The sequence below is a fragment of the Marmota monax genome, unplaced genomic scaffold, assembly GCF_021218885.2.
Source record: "Marmota monax isolate L192 unplaced genomic scaffold, Marmota_monax_Labrador192_F-V1.1 WCK01_AAM20220418_F8-fsc00069, whole genome shotgun sequence".
Taxonomy (NCBI): Eukaryota; Metazoa; Chordata; class Mammalia; order Rodentia; family Sciuridae; genus Marmota; species Marmota monax.
In genome coordinates this window covers 6,007,261-6,024,126 of record NW_026695243.1, presented here as the reverse complement: position 1 = coordinate 6,024,126, position 16,866 = coordinate 6,007,261, and the positions used below count along the sequence as shown (strand labels likewise).

General features: G+C 46.2%; 1 protein-coding gene across 4 annotated transcripts in view; it reads right to left on the bottom strand.

Moving 5' to 3' along the window:
* Positions 1–16,866, bottom strand: part of Pax5 (paired box 5) — a 193,722-nt gene that overhangs the window by 77,305 nt on the left and 99,551 nt on the right. For all 4 annotated transcript variants that reach the window (XM_046457254.2, XM_046457256.2, XM_046457255.2 and 1 more), the window contains one exon: positions 10,920–11,049. In XM_046457254.2, the coding sequence (XP_046313210.1) occupies positions 10,920–11,049 (130 nt within the window). The remainder of the gene's footprint in view (positions 1–10,919; positions 11,050–16,866) is intronic.

Here is a 16,866-nt window from a genome sequence, read left to right as displayed (position 1 = left end):
TGAGTTGAGTGGAAGACTGAATGAAGGCTGGACGTGGTGGCCCACAACTGTAATCCCAGCAGCTCAGGAAGCTGAGGCAGGAGGATTGCGAGTTCAAAGCTAGCCTCAGCAACTTAGCGAGGCCCTCAGCAATTTAGTGAAACCCTGTCTCAGAATAAAACATAAAAAGGGCTGGGAATGTGGCTCAGTGGTTAAGTGCCCCTGGGTTCAATTCCTGGTATTAAAAAAAAAAAAAAAAAAGATGAATGGCAACAGCTCTGCAAACTACCCAGGCGCTACTGTTTGGCGCTTCTTCCTCCAGACAATGACAAGGCATTGGAGATCTCTGACCAGGAGAACAAGCTAATGAAATCACTATTTTAGGAAGATGGATCACAGCAGGGGGGCTGGGAAAGCTGGAGGCCCAGAGATCTGCTTGAAGGCTATTTGGAAAGGTCGGCTCCAAGCTGCCTGCAAGTGTAAAAAAATCTATGAGTGCATTAGGAGGAGCTCCATCCAGTTTTGTTTATTTTTATCCTACAAAATACAAGGTCAGAAATGAGTAGAGTACTTTCTGCTGAAATTATATTTTTTAATTGACACTGCACTTCACACAAATATTAATTCATTTATTCAACAAATAGTTCTTGGGAACACTGTGCTAACCTGAAAGCAAATCATCATTTTCTTTGATGTACATTTTAATTATGGAGATGCTTGAATTCCATTTTGACTTTAGAATGATCAGACTTCTGGCACTTCTGAACCCCTGAGTACCCTCCCAAACACTAACATTCCAAAATCCAGGTTCCTAGGAATCTAAGACTCTATCATTATGAATCTATTTAACATTTGAAAAACAAATGCCAATAGAATTCACCCTGGATTGTTCTGGAATGCAAGTACCCTGTGTCTCAGGGGAGAGTTCCAATCTTGGATATCATGTTTTCTAGCGGCAGCCCAGTGCATGCCCTGAAGCAGACCACTGCTGTTGCAAAGGGCCCATGACATTTACTTTGGAGAGAGTTGATACCTCACTGGGAGGAGAGGCTGTGCTGTTGTACATCCCGAGAACTCTGCTCGTGGTGTCCCAGGCGTTCTGCTCTGACAGTTTATGCACTGAGCTGATCCTAGGGAGACCCACTCCAAGCAGGCGGAACAGCCTGACACAGGCCTGGAGTCGGGGACTGGCAGGGCCAGCTGGGTAGTCCTTCCCGTCTTGACACAGAGGGTTTCTGCCAGGCAGGAGTGAGAGTAAGAGGAGACAAGACAGGATGGGGCGATGGGACTGTGCTGGGTCAAAAATCGCAAATGGCCCAGGGTGCTAGCTGGTCAATAAGCAAGAGCCTGGCTGGATGTTGTATGGGGCATCTGAAGGAGGCAGCCACTTGTCAGTCTCCCCCTGGTAGGGTTACATGGGCATGGAGACCCAAGAGGGACAAGTCCTCCGTGTTTTCCAGAGACACTAGACATTTCAATCTTTTGTTAAATCATCTGTTTTTTAAGGCACATTTAAATATAACTTTTTGGTAGTTGACACATTGACATGGTTCAGAAATTTAAAATGTAAATGATATTCCATGAAAAGTGCTCTTTCACACTGTCTGCTTAAGCATGGTCTTAATTCCTGAGGATTCTTCTAGAGTTTCTTTAACTTGCACAAATACAGATATGTATTTGCAATGTCTGAAAGTATATTATATTACACAAAAGGTAGCCTTCTGTAGATACTACTCTGTACTTTGCTTTTTTCATGAATTATGTATATCAAAAAATCCACTCAGGTCATATAGAGCTTCTTCATTCTTTTCTCTAGTCCAAGGCTACTCCAGGGTATGTATCAGCTACTCTTTACTTAATAAGTCCCCTACTGATGGACATTTGGATATTTCTTTGATCTTTAAAGAAATAGGTCTAATTTTTTTTATGTTTTAAAAGTGCTACACTGACCAAACAACCTCTGGACTGGGCCTTAGGGACACATGCCAGGAGGAGGGTCATATTAGGCAGCGCCTGGGTCCATGAATTCATAGTATAGATGTTGAGCTAACTGAAGAACCTGTTTCTGCTCTCACAGTTGAAAGGAAATCAAACTGAGAACAGCTTCATGTAAATACTGCTTGCAGATTCTTTGCCTTTGAGGCAGTGAGATCCCCATCACTAGAGGTAACCAAGCCCTGATATGAAATGAACTCCAGACAGGGTGAAGAGGCTACCCAACCTCTATGGTGTCTCCTGCCTCCAAGAGCCCCCACAGCCTGATTTACAGACTGGGCCCAACTGGCAGCAGCTCTAGGCACCTCATTCATTCATTCCTTTACACATTTAAAAGGCATTTTCTGAGGCTGTATCTTCTGCCAGGAATCCCTTTCCCCCACATCTTCTCAAAGCCTCTCATTATTCAGATCTCAGATCAATTGCCACTTCATCCCCCACTGCACCCCATTCACCACCACCCCTCAACCCCAGCCTCTTGCAATTCTTTCCCCCAGTTTATTTTCTTGAGAGCACATGCCAAAATAAAGTCACTCTACACGTTTGTTGTGTGTTTACTTTGGTGGCCTGGCTTTCCCCAACAGTCAAGGCCAGTAAGGACAGGGGCTATTCCCTGGGTCACCATCGTAGTCCCAGCCAAGCACAGAGTGAAAGCCGAATAACAGTCACCAGTGATATTACCTTCCCTTTCTGATGCATGGAGCAGCTCAGGTGCCCCAGCATCTTCCAGCGGAAGCTCCAAGGTTAACCACTGGGTTCCAGCTATCAAGCTGTATTAGAGCTTTTACTGTAATTTTTGCCGCACCTTGTGGCAGCCTAGATACGTAGACATTTCTCCTACTCTTGCTTTTCATTATTTATTATGACTTCACTCAGAGGGAAAAGATATTTAGTTGCATCTGATGCACCTCAAAAAGGCTCATAAAAATGGGTCAAAGGGGGCACTCCTCACAGGAAAGATGAACAAACGGCCCTTCAGAGCTGCCTGGCATCCGGCCGAGGAGAGCGGGATGGAGGAGGCCGAGCACATAGGGGTGGGAAGCCTCCTAGGAGAGCCCCAAGGCCACTCAGCCAGATTGAGGGTCTCCCACTGTGCAGCCCAACTTGCCTTGCTGGTCCTGAAGACTACCCCAAGGCCTGGAGTTCATGGGTTCCCAGGCCAAACCTGCACAGGTTTGGAGTGTTTCTCAGAAATCCCCAAACACACAGCTGTGTGTCCTGCCCTTGATGACAGACACTAGGACATGTGGGAAAGAGTCCCTGGACCACACCCAGACCTCCATTCCCCCTCCTCTCAGCCAGATGGCCTGACAATCTTCAAGACTGAACACTTTCTGTGGACCTTGGCAAGGTCAGGCCCTTTAAGACTCCCTAAGAGACTACATCCCCATACAGAGATTTGTCACTAGGTAAATTTCTCTTTGTCTTATGCCCCCAAGACAGCAGTAAAGAACTTTTTGGTACCAGGGCCTGAAATGTACTAATTGCTACTATCTATTGAGTGTTTACCATGTGCCTCCCCGCCACACCACCACTGTCCTAAGCCTCTCAGGGACCACTCACGTAATCCTCACAGGGTGCTGTGACAACTTGAGTGTGAGTCCTCTTTCCCAGGTGGGGAACTTGGGCTGAAGTTAATAACTCATCCAAGATTACCCAGATAGAATATGGTCATGCTGGGCTTCAAGTTCAGGCAGGGTGGCCTTCCCGCTCCAGAGACATGCTTAAAGAAATGCCTTCTGAAATTTGAATGGGATTTCTTATAAGTCCCTCTGACCTTTTTATGGCAGCAGGCTGGGAGGTGGGGCAGGGCCCTGGGTGAACTCCAGTTCCAGCTCTAATTCACCGAATGTGGCCTTAAGCAGGCCACCTCCCCTCTCTGGGCCTCAGACTTCCCAGGTATGAAGAAGAGTCAGATCCCATGATCATCCCACCCCGGCCCTGGACATTAGCTTGAAGGAAGGGTGGCAAGTGCTTATACTGAGTTCTGAGCCCTCCGTCCTCCCCTACAGCTGCCCCCACACACTCAGATACCCACTTCGCAGGTCTCAAGCCTTCTCCCACTACGACTTACTTTATCCCCAAATACAGCCAAGGGAGGCAGGTGGGGCAGACATTGCCATCCCCATTTCATGAGTAGGGAAACAATGAGACTTAGAGAGAACAATCAATTTACCCAAAGACAGGACCTATTAGATGGTAAAGTCCAGACTTAAACCTATTCCTCGGACTCCTAGTCTGGTGATCTTTCCTCCAGCCCTCAGCTACTGCTCAGATTAAAAAAGGCAAAAGAGGCGTGCTTTCTTGGATTTTCAAATTTGGGAAATTGAGGCTCCAAATACTGAGCCAAGAAAAGGAGCAAATCAGAGCTGGAGGATTCGGGAATTTGGTAACCACTCTTTCTTGGCAGGTGCTCATCTGCTGCTCTATAGCATGGTTTCTGTTGCTTAAAGTGGGCAGTGTCCATGGGAAGCCTCAGATTCCAGGGCCTGGGTCACCTACTAGGCCAGTGCCTTCTAGTCTTGTTGCACCAAAGGAAGCCTCTCTGCCTCTTCCTGCCATTCCAATCTACTAATGCAAAAATGTGGTTCCCAGGGGAAGAGAACAATAAGGACACAGGCTTGAAACCAGTCCTTTGTTCTTCTGAAGAAAAGATCACATGAGCCCAGCTTGGGGCAAGACTGCCAGCTCCTTGACCATCGGGGAGGTGGGTAGAAGCAGGAAGTCTGGTGCCTCACTTGCTGTCCTCTCTGGCAGGTAGGCACAGTGGATGCCCCATCAGCAGGCCTATGGCCCAAGGTCACACCTGCAGATAATTAGTCCCAATCAGGATAGGCCCAAACTGCTGACAGGACAGGAACCGGTTCACAAATGGTGAGCAGTTTCTGAACCGTGGCCCCAGTTGGTAGAGCAGGGGTTGAACTTAATATCGAATGTGTCATGTAAATGGTAGTAAGAAATGGACTTGCTCTCTAATGACATCTTTCTTGGACAGCGTGGAGTGTGAGGACTGGGATGGAGCAGCTCAGGGAATACCTACCTCCCACCCTGCCACCCCAGACCCCAGGTAGAGCTGTGGGCTGAGCTTGTGGTCTTATGGGGAGAAGTGGCCACTATGCTCTGGGTCTTGTGGGTAGAAGGGCAGAAGTGGGCTAGAATAGTCCCCCTCATAGATTCAGAATCTCGTCAGCAAGAACGTCTTCAGCACAGCCACCAACACAGGTGGTTAAATAAGTGCCCTGTAGCAACATGGAGCCCCCGACAGTTCTTAGGGGATGTCCTTCAAGGTGTCTTAACAATTCACAATGGGACCTAACTGCTTCCTAGAGGGTGCTTTGAAATTTTATATGATGGAGGGGCATTTGCTGGCCTGCAGTGGAACTGTCCCATACAATAAAAATTTTTCCTTCATCCTACACTGTTCTCATGTCCCGCCAAATATTCAGATGCGTAAAACAACAACAAAAACCTATTTACAAATATTCGAATCTAGAACTGAACTTCATTTACATATAAGTGTGAACTTGCAATTTCCATGGCCTTCATATACTCTGACTTTTCTAGGAAGGCAACTACCAACTATACCATGTAAATCAAGCAAACCTTTGTCTTACAAGGAACTTTGCCAAGAGTTCCTCTCCTATTTGTGAAATCCTGCTCAGGATGGGCAGGCACGAACCCCTGATCCTCACCCCTGCCTATGTCTGGTCAGGGGGCTGCATTCACAGTGGTGTTTCTGTGTTTGTGGAAAGCCCTAGGCCCCTCCATGATGTCACGGGGTTTAGACATTCAGAAGGTATGCATATCAAACACATATTACTTAATAATAAATAATGTTGCTTTTATTTCTTCTTTACCTCATCGGGCATTGTTTTGGCTTTATCTGAAATTAGATGTGAAAACAGTCTACATTCTTTATGAATTTAATTTCAGGAGAGTAAAGAGACATTGTAAATATTCACTATCCCAAGGGGACTCTGGGTGGGACTGGGTAGAGAATGCCAACTTGATTTATCCTTAGTATGTGATCAATGCTCCATAAAGCAGAGGAAGGGGTGTAGAGATCTTCTACCGAATATCACGTACAAGTGTCTTGATATAGTGTGTGTGTGTGTGTGCATGTGTGTGTGCATATGTGTTGTGGGTTCATATAATGGTTCCATTAACCAAAATATAATTTTTGTATTATATTTTGCACTGTCTCTATATTATAATATTGTATTATACTTTTATATAAATGGGAGCATACTTAGCATATGCTCACTTCTACTCAAATATGTATCTCAGACATTTATTCATGTCTGTACAGATAGCTCTACTTATTTTTGATGGTTTCATAGTACTTTATTGTATAAAAAAGTCATAATTTAGTTAGCCAGCTCCTATTGATAGAGGTTATATTGTTTCTATTTATTTGTTATTGTGATTATTTCATGACTACTATACATATGTAGATATCATTGTGCACCTGTGTGAATATATCTGTGAGAAGAATTCCTTAAAATGCATATAAAAGTTCTAGGTCAGAGAATAGGTATGTATATTGAAAAATTTGGTAGTTATTACAAGTTTCCCTCCCATAAGAAACTACATCAATTTATACTCCTATTACAGTATATACAAAAAAATATGTTTCTCATACCTTTTCCAACACCAAACCTTAATCTTTAAAAAGCTAATGGTATTGTTTTTAAGTGTCTCATGATTATTTTAATTTGCAGCATTAAAATTATGAATCAGATCCACATCATTTTTATATACTATTGGGGCATCTGCATTTTTTCCCACTGAATTACCTATACATACACTTTGCCTGGCTTTTCTACTGGCTTTTTTTTTCTTAATCATTCTTAAAAGTTCTTTGCATATTAAGGAAATTCTTTCTTACCTGTGTTCTACTTTTTGCCCCCCAATTTTGTTTGTTGTCTTTTGGATGTTTTGTTTTGGTTTGGTTTGGTTTTGTGCAGTACTGAGGATTGAACCCAGGGCCTCTCCACCACTGAGCTACACAACCCCAGTCCTTTTTATTTTATATTGAGACACGGTCTTGCTAATTTGCCCAGACTGTCCTTGAATTTGCAATTTCAACTCCTGCCTCAGTCTCCCAAATCACTGAAATTGCAGATGTGCGCCACTTTACTCAACTTCTTTTGGTGTTTTTACCTACATACAAAAGATTCACCATTTTAACAGTTATTTATATTTTTTCTTTATCTTTTTTTAAATATTTTTTAGTTGTTGATGGACCTTTATTTTATTTATTTGTATGTGGTGCTGAGAATCGAACCCAGTGCGTCACGAATGCTAGGCAAGCGAGTTACCACTGAGCCACAACCCCAGCCCCTATTTATAACATATTTTTAAAAGGCCTTTCCTAAGATTATAAATATTTTCCCTTATGTTTTTCCCTAGTTTATTTTTTCCATTTAAAGTTTTGATCAACTTGAAGTTTTTTGTTTTAATTAATATAATTATGCATACTTACGGGATGCACTGTGGTATTTTGATACACATGTACAATGTGTAATGATCCAATCAAGGTAAGTAGGATATCCATCACCTCAACAACCATTTATTTTGATATAAAGAATGAAGTAGCCAGGTACCATGGGACATACCTGTAATCCCAGCAGCTTGGGAGGCTAAGGCAATAGATCATGAATTCAAAGCCAGCCTCTGCAAAAATGAGGTGCTAAGCAACTCAGTGAGACTCTGTCTCTAAATAAAATACAGAACAGAGCTGGTATGTGGCTCAGTGATTGAGTGCTTCTGAGTTCAATCCCCAGTACTCCTCCAAACAAAAGTGAGGTAGGGGTCCAATAGGCTGCATTTATAAACACCTACATATATTTGGATCTGTTTCTGGACTCTCTACTCAGGTCCATTATTTGTCTGAAATTTTACTTTCAAGAACAATTTCAGTTATTGGAGCTTTATTGTATATTTTTAACTGTTCTAGGGCTTATACCCATTTTTTTAATTGCAGAATTTTTCTAACTATCCTAGAGTAATTATGTATCCAATATTTAACATCATTTGGACAAAGCCTCCTACCCCAAATCCGTTAATATTTTGTTTGAGATTGCTTTGAACTAAAAGACTACTTAGGGGAAATGGACATCTTCATGATTTTCAGTCTAAGAACAAACAACATCTCTCCATTTATGTCCTTCAGTGGAGTTTAAGTTTATTCCTAAGTATTCTCTATTTTTTGTTGTTGTTGATGAGCTCTTTTTCCCTATTATGCTATTGTTTGCTTATAAGAAACCTAGTGATTATATTGATAATAGATTATTCTTAATTCTTCAAAATTAAGCATATTTATGACTTTGGGATACTTACAGTCTTTTCCTACTCGATTATGTGACTTTAAGATATGAAGGCTCTTTGGTCATCGGTTTACCTGAAAATACAATCCACACCCAGACTTGCTGCCTAGGCCTGCTGCACCCTCTGCAGGCGCCAGGACACTTAACCCACCCGTTGCCCTCAGCGCCAACCTTCTAGGTCAGGGCTGTTCAACTCCAGTGCTTCTCCAGGTTGGGATTGCAGGATAAAGTGGGAGCTGCTGGCTGAGGGCTGTGCAGGCCTGTCCTGAGAGGCTGCTGCTGCTGACACTAATATCCCATGGCCATGTGGGAGGTGGCCCAGTGGAACTGCTCTTCTAATTTTTTAAGGGAAGCCAGAAATTCATATTATTTTTTAAGTGTGGCTCAAATTTTCTTAAAGCCCTATGTGAGGCAATTAGACATATCTATGTGATAGATGATTCTTTTCACTAGCTGGCCACTTCTATAGACAAGCACCTCAGAAAGGAGTCCTCGGCCTCGGTTCAGTGGATTATTATCCACAAGGATGTGCACATACAGATGTAAAGTCTTCTTGTGACTTGCCTAAGCCCAAGTTCCCCATGATCCCCAGTTCTCTTTTTTTTTGTTGAACCCCAGTTCTAATCATAAGCCTTCTCTCTGCAGTGCGGTCACCCTGGGATCTCATTTCATCATCAGAAGGACCCTGAGAGACCAGGACCATTTCACAGATGGAAAACTGAGGCTCAGTTTTCCAAAGGCAGACAGCAAGGAAGTGGCAGCCCTAGGATGGGCCCCTAGATTACCCCTGTGTGGTAGAGGGGACAGCTGCACAATCCCTGGTGTCCACTGCAGTGCCACTGATCACTACCTGAGACCTTAGCCAAAATATTCAATTGTCCTGGTTCTTTAGGCAAGAAACAGACATTCTTCTAACAGGACCCACCTCCCAGGGTTCTCCTGAGGGTAAAACAAACTCACTTAGCAGAGTGACTAGCTCTCAGTAAGCACTCAAGGAAGTGACAGTGACGATTATTACGAGTTGGTCCAGTCTTCTTTCCACTCTCCCACCCCCACCTCCCTAATTGTGCTTCCTTGAAAAGAATAAGGATCAGGTTTTGGGGGACTGGGAGCCGGCTCTCACTCTTCTAATTACCCCTTAAATTGGGCAAAATGGGATGCTGTGAAAAGTCCTGTCATGGACCCTGCTGACACCAGCAGAGAAGACCTCATTCAACGTCTGTGTAAAAGTTCACTTGGACTGAAGCTCCCTGGCTCCCTACCCCTTTGCTCACCTCTCCCAACCCACAGCTCAGCTGCACTGCAGGCTCCACCCCACCTCAGGTGCACTGGGATCAAGTCACTCTTGCCAGCCCATCTGACTACCATCTGGTACCCAGACCTGCAAACAGAGCTCTAACTATTTCAGCCTGAGCCCCAGTACTGGCCTTCAGGTTCAGGCCTCAGCTGGCCCTCCCTGCCTTGCTGCTCTGGCCTAAGGCATGCCTGGGACTAAGTTCCTGTCTCGCCCATCCCTAGTCCTAAAATTCCAACCCAGATCTAGTTCTCAGCATCCCTGATGCACGCACAGCCCACCTGCACATCTGAGAACTCCTCATCTCTGTCACTACTCACTGTGTTCTGCACACCAGCCTGTGGGGAGATCCGGCCAAACCCCCACCCAGTGCTCAAGCCCAAGAGCAGCCCATCAGTCCCCCACTGTCCACTTGTATTTCCTGCCTGCCAGGTTGGGCAACCCCCTGGAGATGGCCACTGAGCCTGTTCCTGGGGTTCCACGGGGCAGAGCGATAGAGTTATGGAGAGGGGTCCTCTGCAGCAACAAGCCCAACAGTGACAGGCCACATAAAAGGGTTCAGAGAGGGGTAACACTAGCTCCATTTCTTGGGTACCTACTGTGTGCCAGGCAAGAGTCAAAGCACCTTATACACAGGAACGTGTTCATCCTAGCAGCAGCCCTGGGCAGCAGGATTTTGCTATTCCCATCATACAGATCAGAAAACCACAGCCCAGAATTCTTACATGACTCACCTGAGATTGCACAGCTAGAAAGAGGCAGGCACAAGCCCAGTTATGAGTGGAAGGGCCAAACTCTTTTGCTTTGCCTTCTGGGGATGGAGCCCAAGAACTTGGCTCATGCTAAGCAAGTGCTCAACCACTGAGCTATACCCCAGCCCCAGACTCAATCCTCACACGGACAGTGAACATCCTGGCTACCTTGGGCCTTCCAAGAAGGCAGTTGCTTGGCACCTACCCAGCATCTTCCAGCCTAAGCCTCTGGCCTCCTTGACTCATCCCCTGTCTAGAAAATCAAAATGCCGCCTGTGAAGGGTTCCACCCCTCCCTGAAGCTGGCACCAAGCAGGGCTGCCTGGCTTAGGAGAGGGATAAATCCCAGACTTCTGAACACTTGACCCCACTCACAGGCACTCCCCACCCCATTTTTTTTTTTGTTCTCTTTGAGAACAATGTACAATTATGTCTCATCACAGCCAAAACTTCGGCCCCAGCAGTCTCCCCCTGACCTGTTTCAGGACCTCATAACCTCATTAAAGTAAATGGCCAGTCATGTCTAAAAGCACCAAGAAGCCATTCTTCCCCTCACCCCAGTTACCCTCACCTGTCACAATGGGGTAGGACTGTGGGCCCGGCACGCTGCTCCCGATGTCCGCGGGGGTGGGGCTGGTCAGGTTGGCCTTCATGTCGTCCAGTCCTCCGGCCAGTGAGGCCATGGCTGAATACTCGGTGGTCTGAAAGAGGAAGCAGAGACACCTTAGCACCCCCGTTCTGAAGCCCCCTAATCAGATGCCACTGCCATGTTCTGGGCTGAGCCACTCAGCTGGGCTAGTCCATGCTTGTGCTGAGGCCCACAGGGGCTCATGATTCCTCTGGCGTTGAAAGGATGGATTCGGCTCGACAGAAGGAGAGTTGTCCAGAAGTAACAACGGTCCCCAGGTGAAGAGGGGAGCGGGGGTCAGGGCAACTTCTCAAGAAGTTAGACCCTGTGGCCTCCAGGTTCCCCTGGCCCAGACCTAAATAGCCAGAGACATCTGTCCCCCTCAATGCCAAGAAGGAGATATCAGTAACCAAAGCCAGGTATAAATAGCAGTCAGAACAGTGTGTCTGATTTCTGTGCTCTCTATTCCACAGGATAGAACTGTAAAAACAAGGGTTTAAAAGAAACTGGGAGCTCATCCGGGCTAGACCCTCTTTCACAGACAGGTAAACTGAGGCCCAAGGGGTGAAGGGCTTCGTGCATGTTAGAACAGGCAGAATCTCAGCTCAGGGGATGAGTTACCATAAACTGTCACCATAAATCCCATACATCAAGCTCTCTGAGTCAGTTTGGCAAATGGTTTTAAATTCTAGAAGCATGTAATCATCTGGATGCTGGAAACCTTGGGGTGCACAGTCCCACTCATCAAGTCCATGCCAACCCCGTGCAGTGGCCATGCTCCTTTCTTTAGGCCATTTCATGAAATTGGTGCTTGCCAAGAGTCATTTCTTTGCCATCCAAGTCGTGTCAGAATGGCCTCCAGAGGAAGCAGGGAAGATACCAAACTGCATCTTCCCATTCAAGGAAGATCAAATTACAAGCATGAGCCACACATCCCTTCCTCTCACCAAACCCCATGCCTATTTTTGGTAAAAGAAAGCATTTGCAAACACTTAAGCCAAAGACTTTGGTGTAGGGAGCTTCCCAGGACCTTGGCATTACCATGGGGGACACATCCTTGTGTGTCCAAGGTTATGTCCTTGGCACACAGGGACAGAGAAGCAAGCAGTTTTCTGTAAGGGGTTGCAGGGCCCCGGGGTCCTGCAACTAAGGACTAAGCCACCAGAGGGAAACCAAAGCAGACACTGGGCAAGGGGCAAGTGGAAGGGATTCAGGTCAGGCATAATCCTGGCACTTTTCTCTGTAAATCAGTTAGAAAGCACTTCCCAGGCAGCTTCAATGCCAACCAGGGTTGATGGCAGCCATGTGTCCAGAAGGTGCTGCAGGCCCCGGAGCCCTGAGATGATGCTTCCTGAGGACAGCTGATCCAGAATGCCCTGGGCTCATCCATCATCTTCCAGTAGAGGCTGATTCCAAAAACACGTAGAGAAGAGCCCAGGCCCAAAGTGAGCCCAGGGACTTCTAAGGGAGAAGAACAAGGCCGGAGGGCGGGCCTACCTACATCAGGAATCACTATGAAGCTGCAGTAATTAAGACAGTGCAGTATTGGCACAGAGACAGATAAATAGACCAATGAAACAGAACCGAGGCCAGAAACTGATCTGTGCACATATGGAACCTTGATCTATGAGAGAGGAGACGTACAAATCAGAGGGAAAGGATGGACTCTTTAATAAACAGTGTGGGGTAACTGGTTATCCATTCAGAAACAAGGAGAAAAAAGAAATTGGATCTTTACACCAGACACAAAAATCAATCCCAGGTGGATTAGAGACCTAAATGCAAAAAGAAAGGCATCTAATGTGGCCACTCTAGGTCCAGCCAAAAGTCCTTGGGCACAAGCCTGTCCTTCATAGAAGAGGGACTGAGGGCCTTTTTTGTCCCCAGGTGCTCATATAGGGCTCCTCCTCCAGCAGCCTTTCCTGACTACAATTACTTGGGAGGCACGAGTCCCAACCTGCTGGCCCTGCCCATTGGCACCGGAGACAGCAACCTTACCAGTACATCAGTAGCTTATCAGCCACTTACTCTATCTACACCAGAAGCGTTACCTGTGTCCTCCATCTCATCCTCACAGTTGCCCCATGAAATAGCCTACGTTGTCCCCATCTTACTGATGGAGAAATTGAGACTCTTATTATAAGAAGGAAGTGACTTGCCTGAGGTCACACAGTTTCTAGGTCCCAGAGCCAGGATTCGACCCGGGTCCATCAAACTCCATAGTCTTGACAATGACCCTAATGATTTTACTACTATTGGTCCTGACTCATTAAGAGATAGTGAAGATCAATATGGTGGTCCCACCTATTTTTTTAAGGGAAAAGAAAATTGAATAGAACAGAAAATATCCAAGGTTCTCAGACGCAGAAAAGGCAAGACCTGGTTTATGAATCTTTGTTGCACATATCAGTGGCTGTATGTGTGTTAGATGGAGATAAAACTCCATTTCTTGCTCTAAGTTATGGCCAGCGGTGTTGGAAAAACACTGCCTTCATTGCATGCAGCAGGGAGCCGTTGGGGAAAGGTCACTGTCTAGACTTGGTTCCTGTAGGATGGAACTTGGTCATGGCATTAGCCTCCTAATTTGCTAACAATTAATTTGGAAGTGAAGCTCACCGGAAGCAGCTCCTTTAGTGCACTGCAAAGATGGAGGTCAAAACACCTCTGCAAGGCTCTCAGGTGGCATCTTCTAGAGTTTCTGGGTCCCTGAGGATGGGTTCCCAGATACCCTGCTGGAGGCCTGAGCATAGTGGATTTGCACTCCTTCCAGTATTCAACCCTCTTGTGTTCTACATGGGCTGTGAGACCAGACCTGTTCTTGGACAAATCCCAAGAGAAAAGACACATGGCCCCCAGAAATTCCAGCCAAGAAAAATAAACGCACAGAGCCATTCTCACAGGGCAGGGAGTGGTCATGAAAGGTCTTGGGGCAGGCTGTTTTTACCCTGGGATGAGCAATCCCTAACCAGGCTGAGAACAACTAGAAGAAGGCTCCGAGGTGATGGGACAGGAGTGACCCACAGACAGGACACATGCACTAGCTGGAGAGGGCGGAAGTATAAAGGGTCAAAGTGGAAAGGTAGACAACTGGGATCTGGCCGCAAGGAGTGCACATGAACACGTGGATGCGCAGTGAGTGAGTGCTCCCTCAGCCTCAAGTCAGCGCACCTGCGCCCTCCCCACCCATCCCAGGTCTGCTCCCTTCCCGGCCTCCAGCCTCCCCTCTCTGGTATGATCTTCAAGGGAAAGTCTGCTTCCCCCAAAGACGTGGCACCAACGCCATGGAGAACCGCAGAAGAGACCGTCTACCCCACCTCAGAGTGTCTTTACTTTCCAGATGGAAATTGCTATTTGATTTTGCTTTAGTCAATAAGTTCAGTATCCAAGTTCATCCAGTCACTCCAGCGGCTGGGTTTGGATCATCTCTTCAAGACAGGACATCTTCAACTGTGCGACACACACCTGGGGAGGTCCAAAAACTCCAGACTCAATCACCACCAGCTCCCAGCAGGTAAAGCAAACCTCCCTAAGAGCTGTGGCTTGGGGGACTTGGAATGAGGCCTCAGATGCCTCTTGTCATTGTCCTCCCACTTCACCACCTGGCCAGTCCTGCCTGAAGCCCAGCCCCTCCTCATTGATGGGATTCTACAGCTCTACACCTGCATGAGCCAGGGGATGCTGTCATTTCATTTTGCCCAATTATTCCCCAAATCCTCATCACTGTCTAACCCTTGGAGCTGCCAGTGATTTTTTTTTTAAAGGCAACTGCATCTTTCCAATGTCGGGAGCTCCCCAGAGCATTACTGCACCAGAGGCTTCTCAGGCACGCCAGGACCTGTCCTGCCTCGGCCTGGAAACCCACCTCAGTCACTGAGAGAACTCTTATACTGTCTGCAAAACCCAGCACAAATGTCACCTCCTCCAAGACATTCCTGGCCCTATAGCCCTAAAAATAAGTAACTACCCTCTCACTCTGCTTCCACACTTGGTGATATTTTCCAGAAAGACCTCCTTTATCATACTTCCCATCACGCATAATGGCTGTTTGTCTGTCTCCCTCCAGGTTGCCTTGAGAACATGGAACATACTGGTCCCAACGTGTTTGTTGAATGAATGACCCAGTAGCACTGTATAAGTCACAGCTCTCAAGAATTAATTGGCAGGTATTTGGACAATAGTTCTGAGTGATATGCCAACATCTTCTGCCCCCCTCTCACCTCTACCCCTCATCAAGTCAGGTGACTGGAAAACAATGTCCCTGTCCAAAATTAGACTCTGGGGAAGTGTCTTCTCTGGTATGTGATGGAATATTAGGCATTCAACATTTGTTATGAAAAGAAAAGAAAAGGACCATACAAAGATTATGTTCTTTTTGTTTTGTTTTGTATTTGGGTACCAGGGATTGAACCAAGGGGTACTTAACCACTGAGCCACATTCAGCCCTTTTTCATTTTTCATTTTGAGATAGGGTCTCACTAAGTTGCTGAGGCCAGCTTTGAACTTGTCATCCTCCTGCCTCAGTCTCCCAAGCCACTGGGATTACAGGCATGCGCCACTGCACCTGGCCAAAGGATGTGTTTTAAAACCTCTGCAGACACTGCCCACTAGAATATTCAGATTCTTCATCAATCACTTCTGCATTTCAGTACCAGAAAAAAAGGGGGGTTTTTCCCCTTGATGAATTGTTAATTTGCTTCTGACTGAACAACAAGAACTTTAGAAACCACTGCATATCCCTTTTTGCTTTGCTGCCAGGAAACTCCGTCAAATTCAACCACCATGATCATATCACTGCTGACTCCTGGTACAGTGATCTTCCTCTTTACATAATTTCTGAACTTCTTTTCACACTTAACTCATTTAAATACACTTAATAGCTTATTTTGCAGGCCACCTCAAGGCCTTTGGGAAAGTGGAAGCTGGGTGAGACCGAATGATAGAAAAAGAAAGATGGGCAAGAAGGAAGAAAGAGAAAAAAATAGAGAAGAGAGTAGAGAAGGCGTTGTGGGTGCCTCTTCTCCTGCTAACAGTAGCAATCTACTTGCATTCCTCATAGCTACTTGGGAAGCCACGGGCTGGCCAATGTGGGGCAGAGTAATGCATAGTCACCCTGCAAAAGGTGTCAGTATGCCTATACCCTTGGGAGCATTGTCCCATCCCACCCACCACCACCCCAGCAACTAACAGTTACAGGCAGTAGCTGTATCCCACAGTAGCTGTGTCCTAGTGCTCTGAGTCCTTGGGGCTCTTTCTTAGAATATCATCTTGGGGCTTCTGCTCTCTTCTCATTAGGGACCCCTGTGGCTGTCCTTGCTCCTGACTCAGGAAGAGAAATGAACTGAGGTCAGCAATTCACAGACCACCCCTTTCAATGCTACCAATTGGGATACAACTTCTTCTGCCTACCACCACAGACTCCAATAAGGCCTCAAGGTCAAGGTCAAGATCACCAGCCCCCTCATAGATACCATGTTCCAGTTAATGGAAAGCTTTATTCTCTCGAACATCAGTCAAGAGGATACTCAGGGTCTCTTTCCCAATGTGAAAAAATGGAGATGGGATGGACTTCCTTAGTTAACTTTTATTCATGTCATGTATAATCTATACCCAGCATTAGAAAGAACACTGGGATAGGAGTGGTCACAGCCAGGGCTTAGCCCCTTTCTCACCTGTGTGAAGCAAGCAAGGCCAGCTCCAGTGAGAAAGCCACACAGGGAAGAAAGAGTAAAATGGTATTTTAATCCTAATTCCTAGCTGCCTCCTCCTATGAGTGGGAGCTCAGAGAAGCTCAGCGCTGTTTGCAAACTATGCAACGTGAGATGTTCAAGAATCCTCAGAAAGGACTTGGGAGGCACGTGCCCCAGGAAAGTGCACACTGGGCATCATTTGG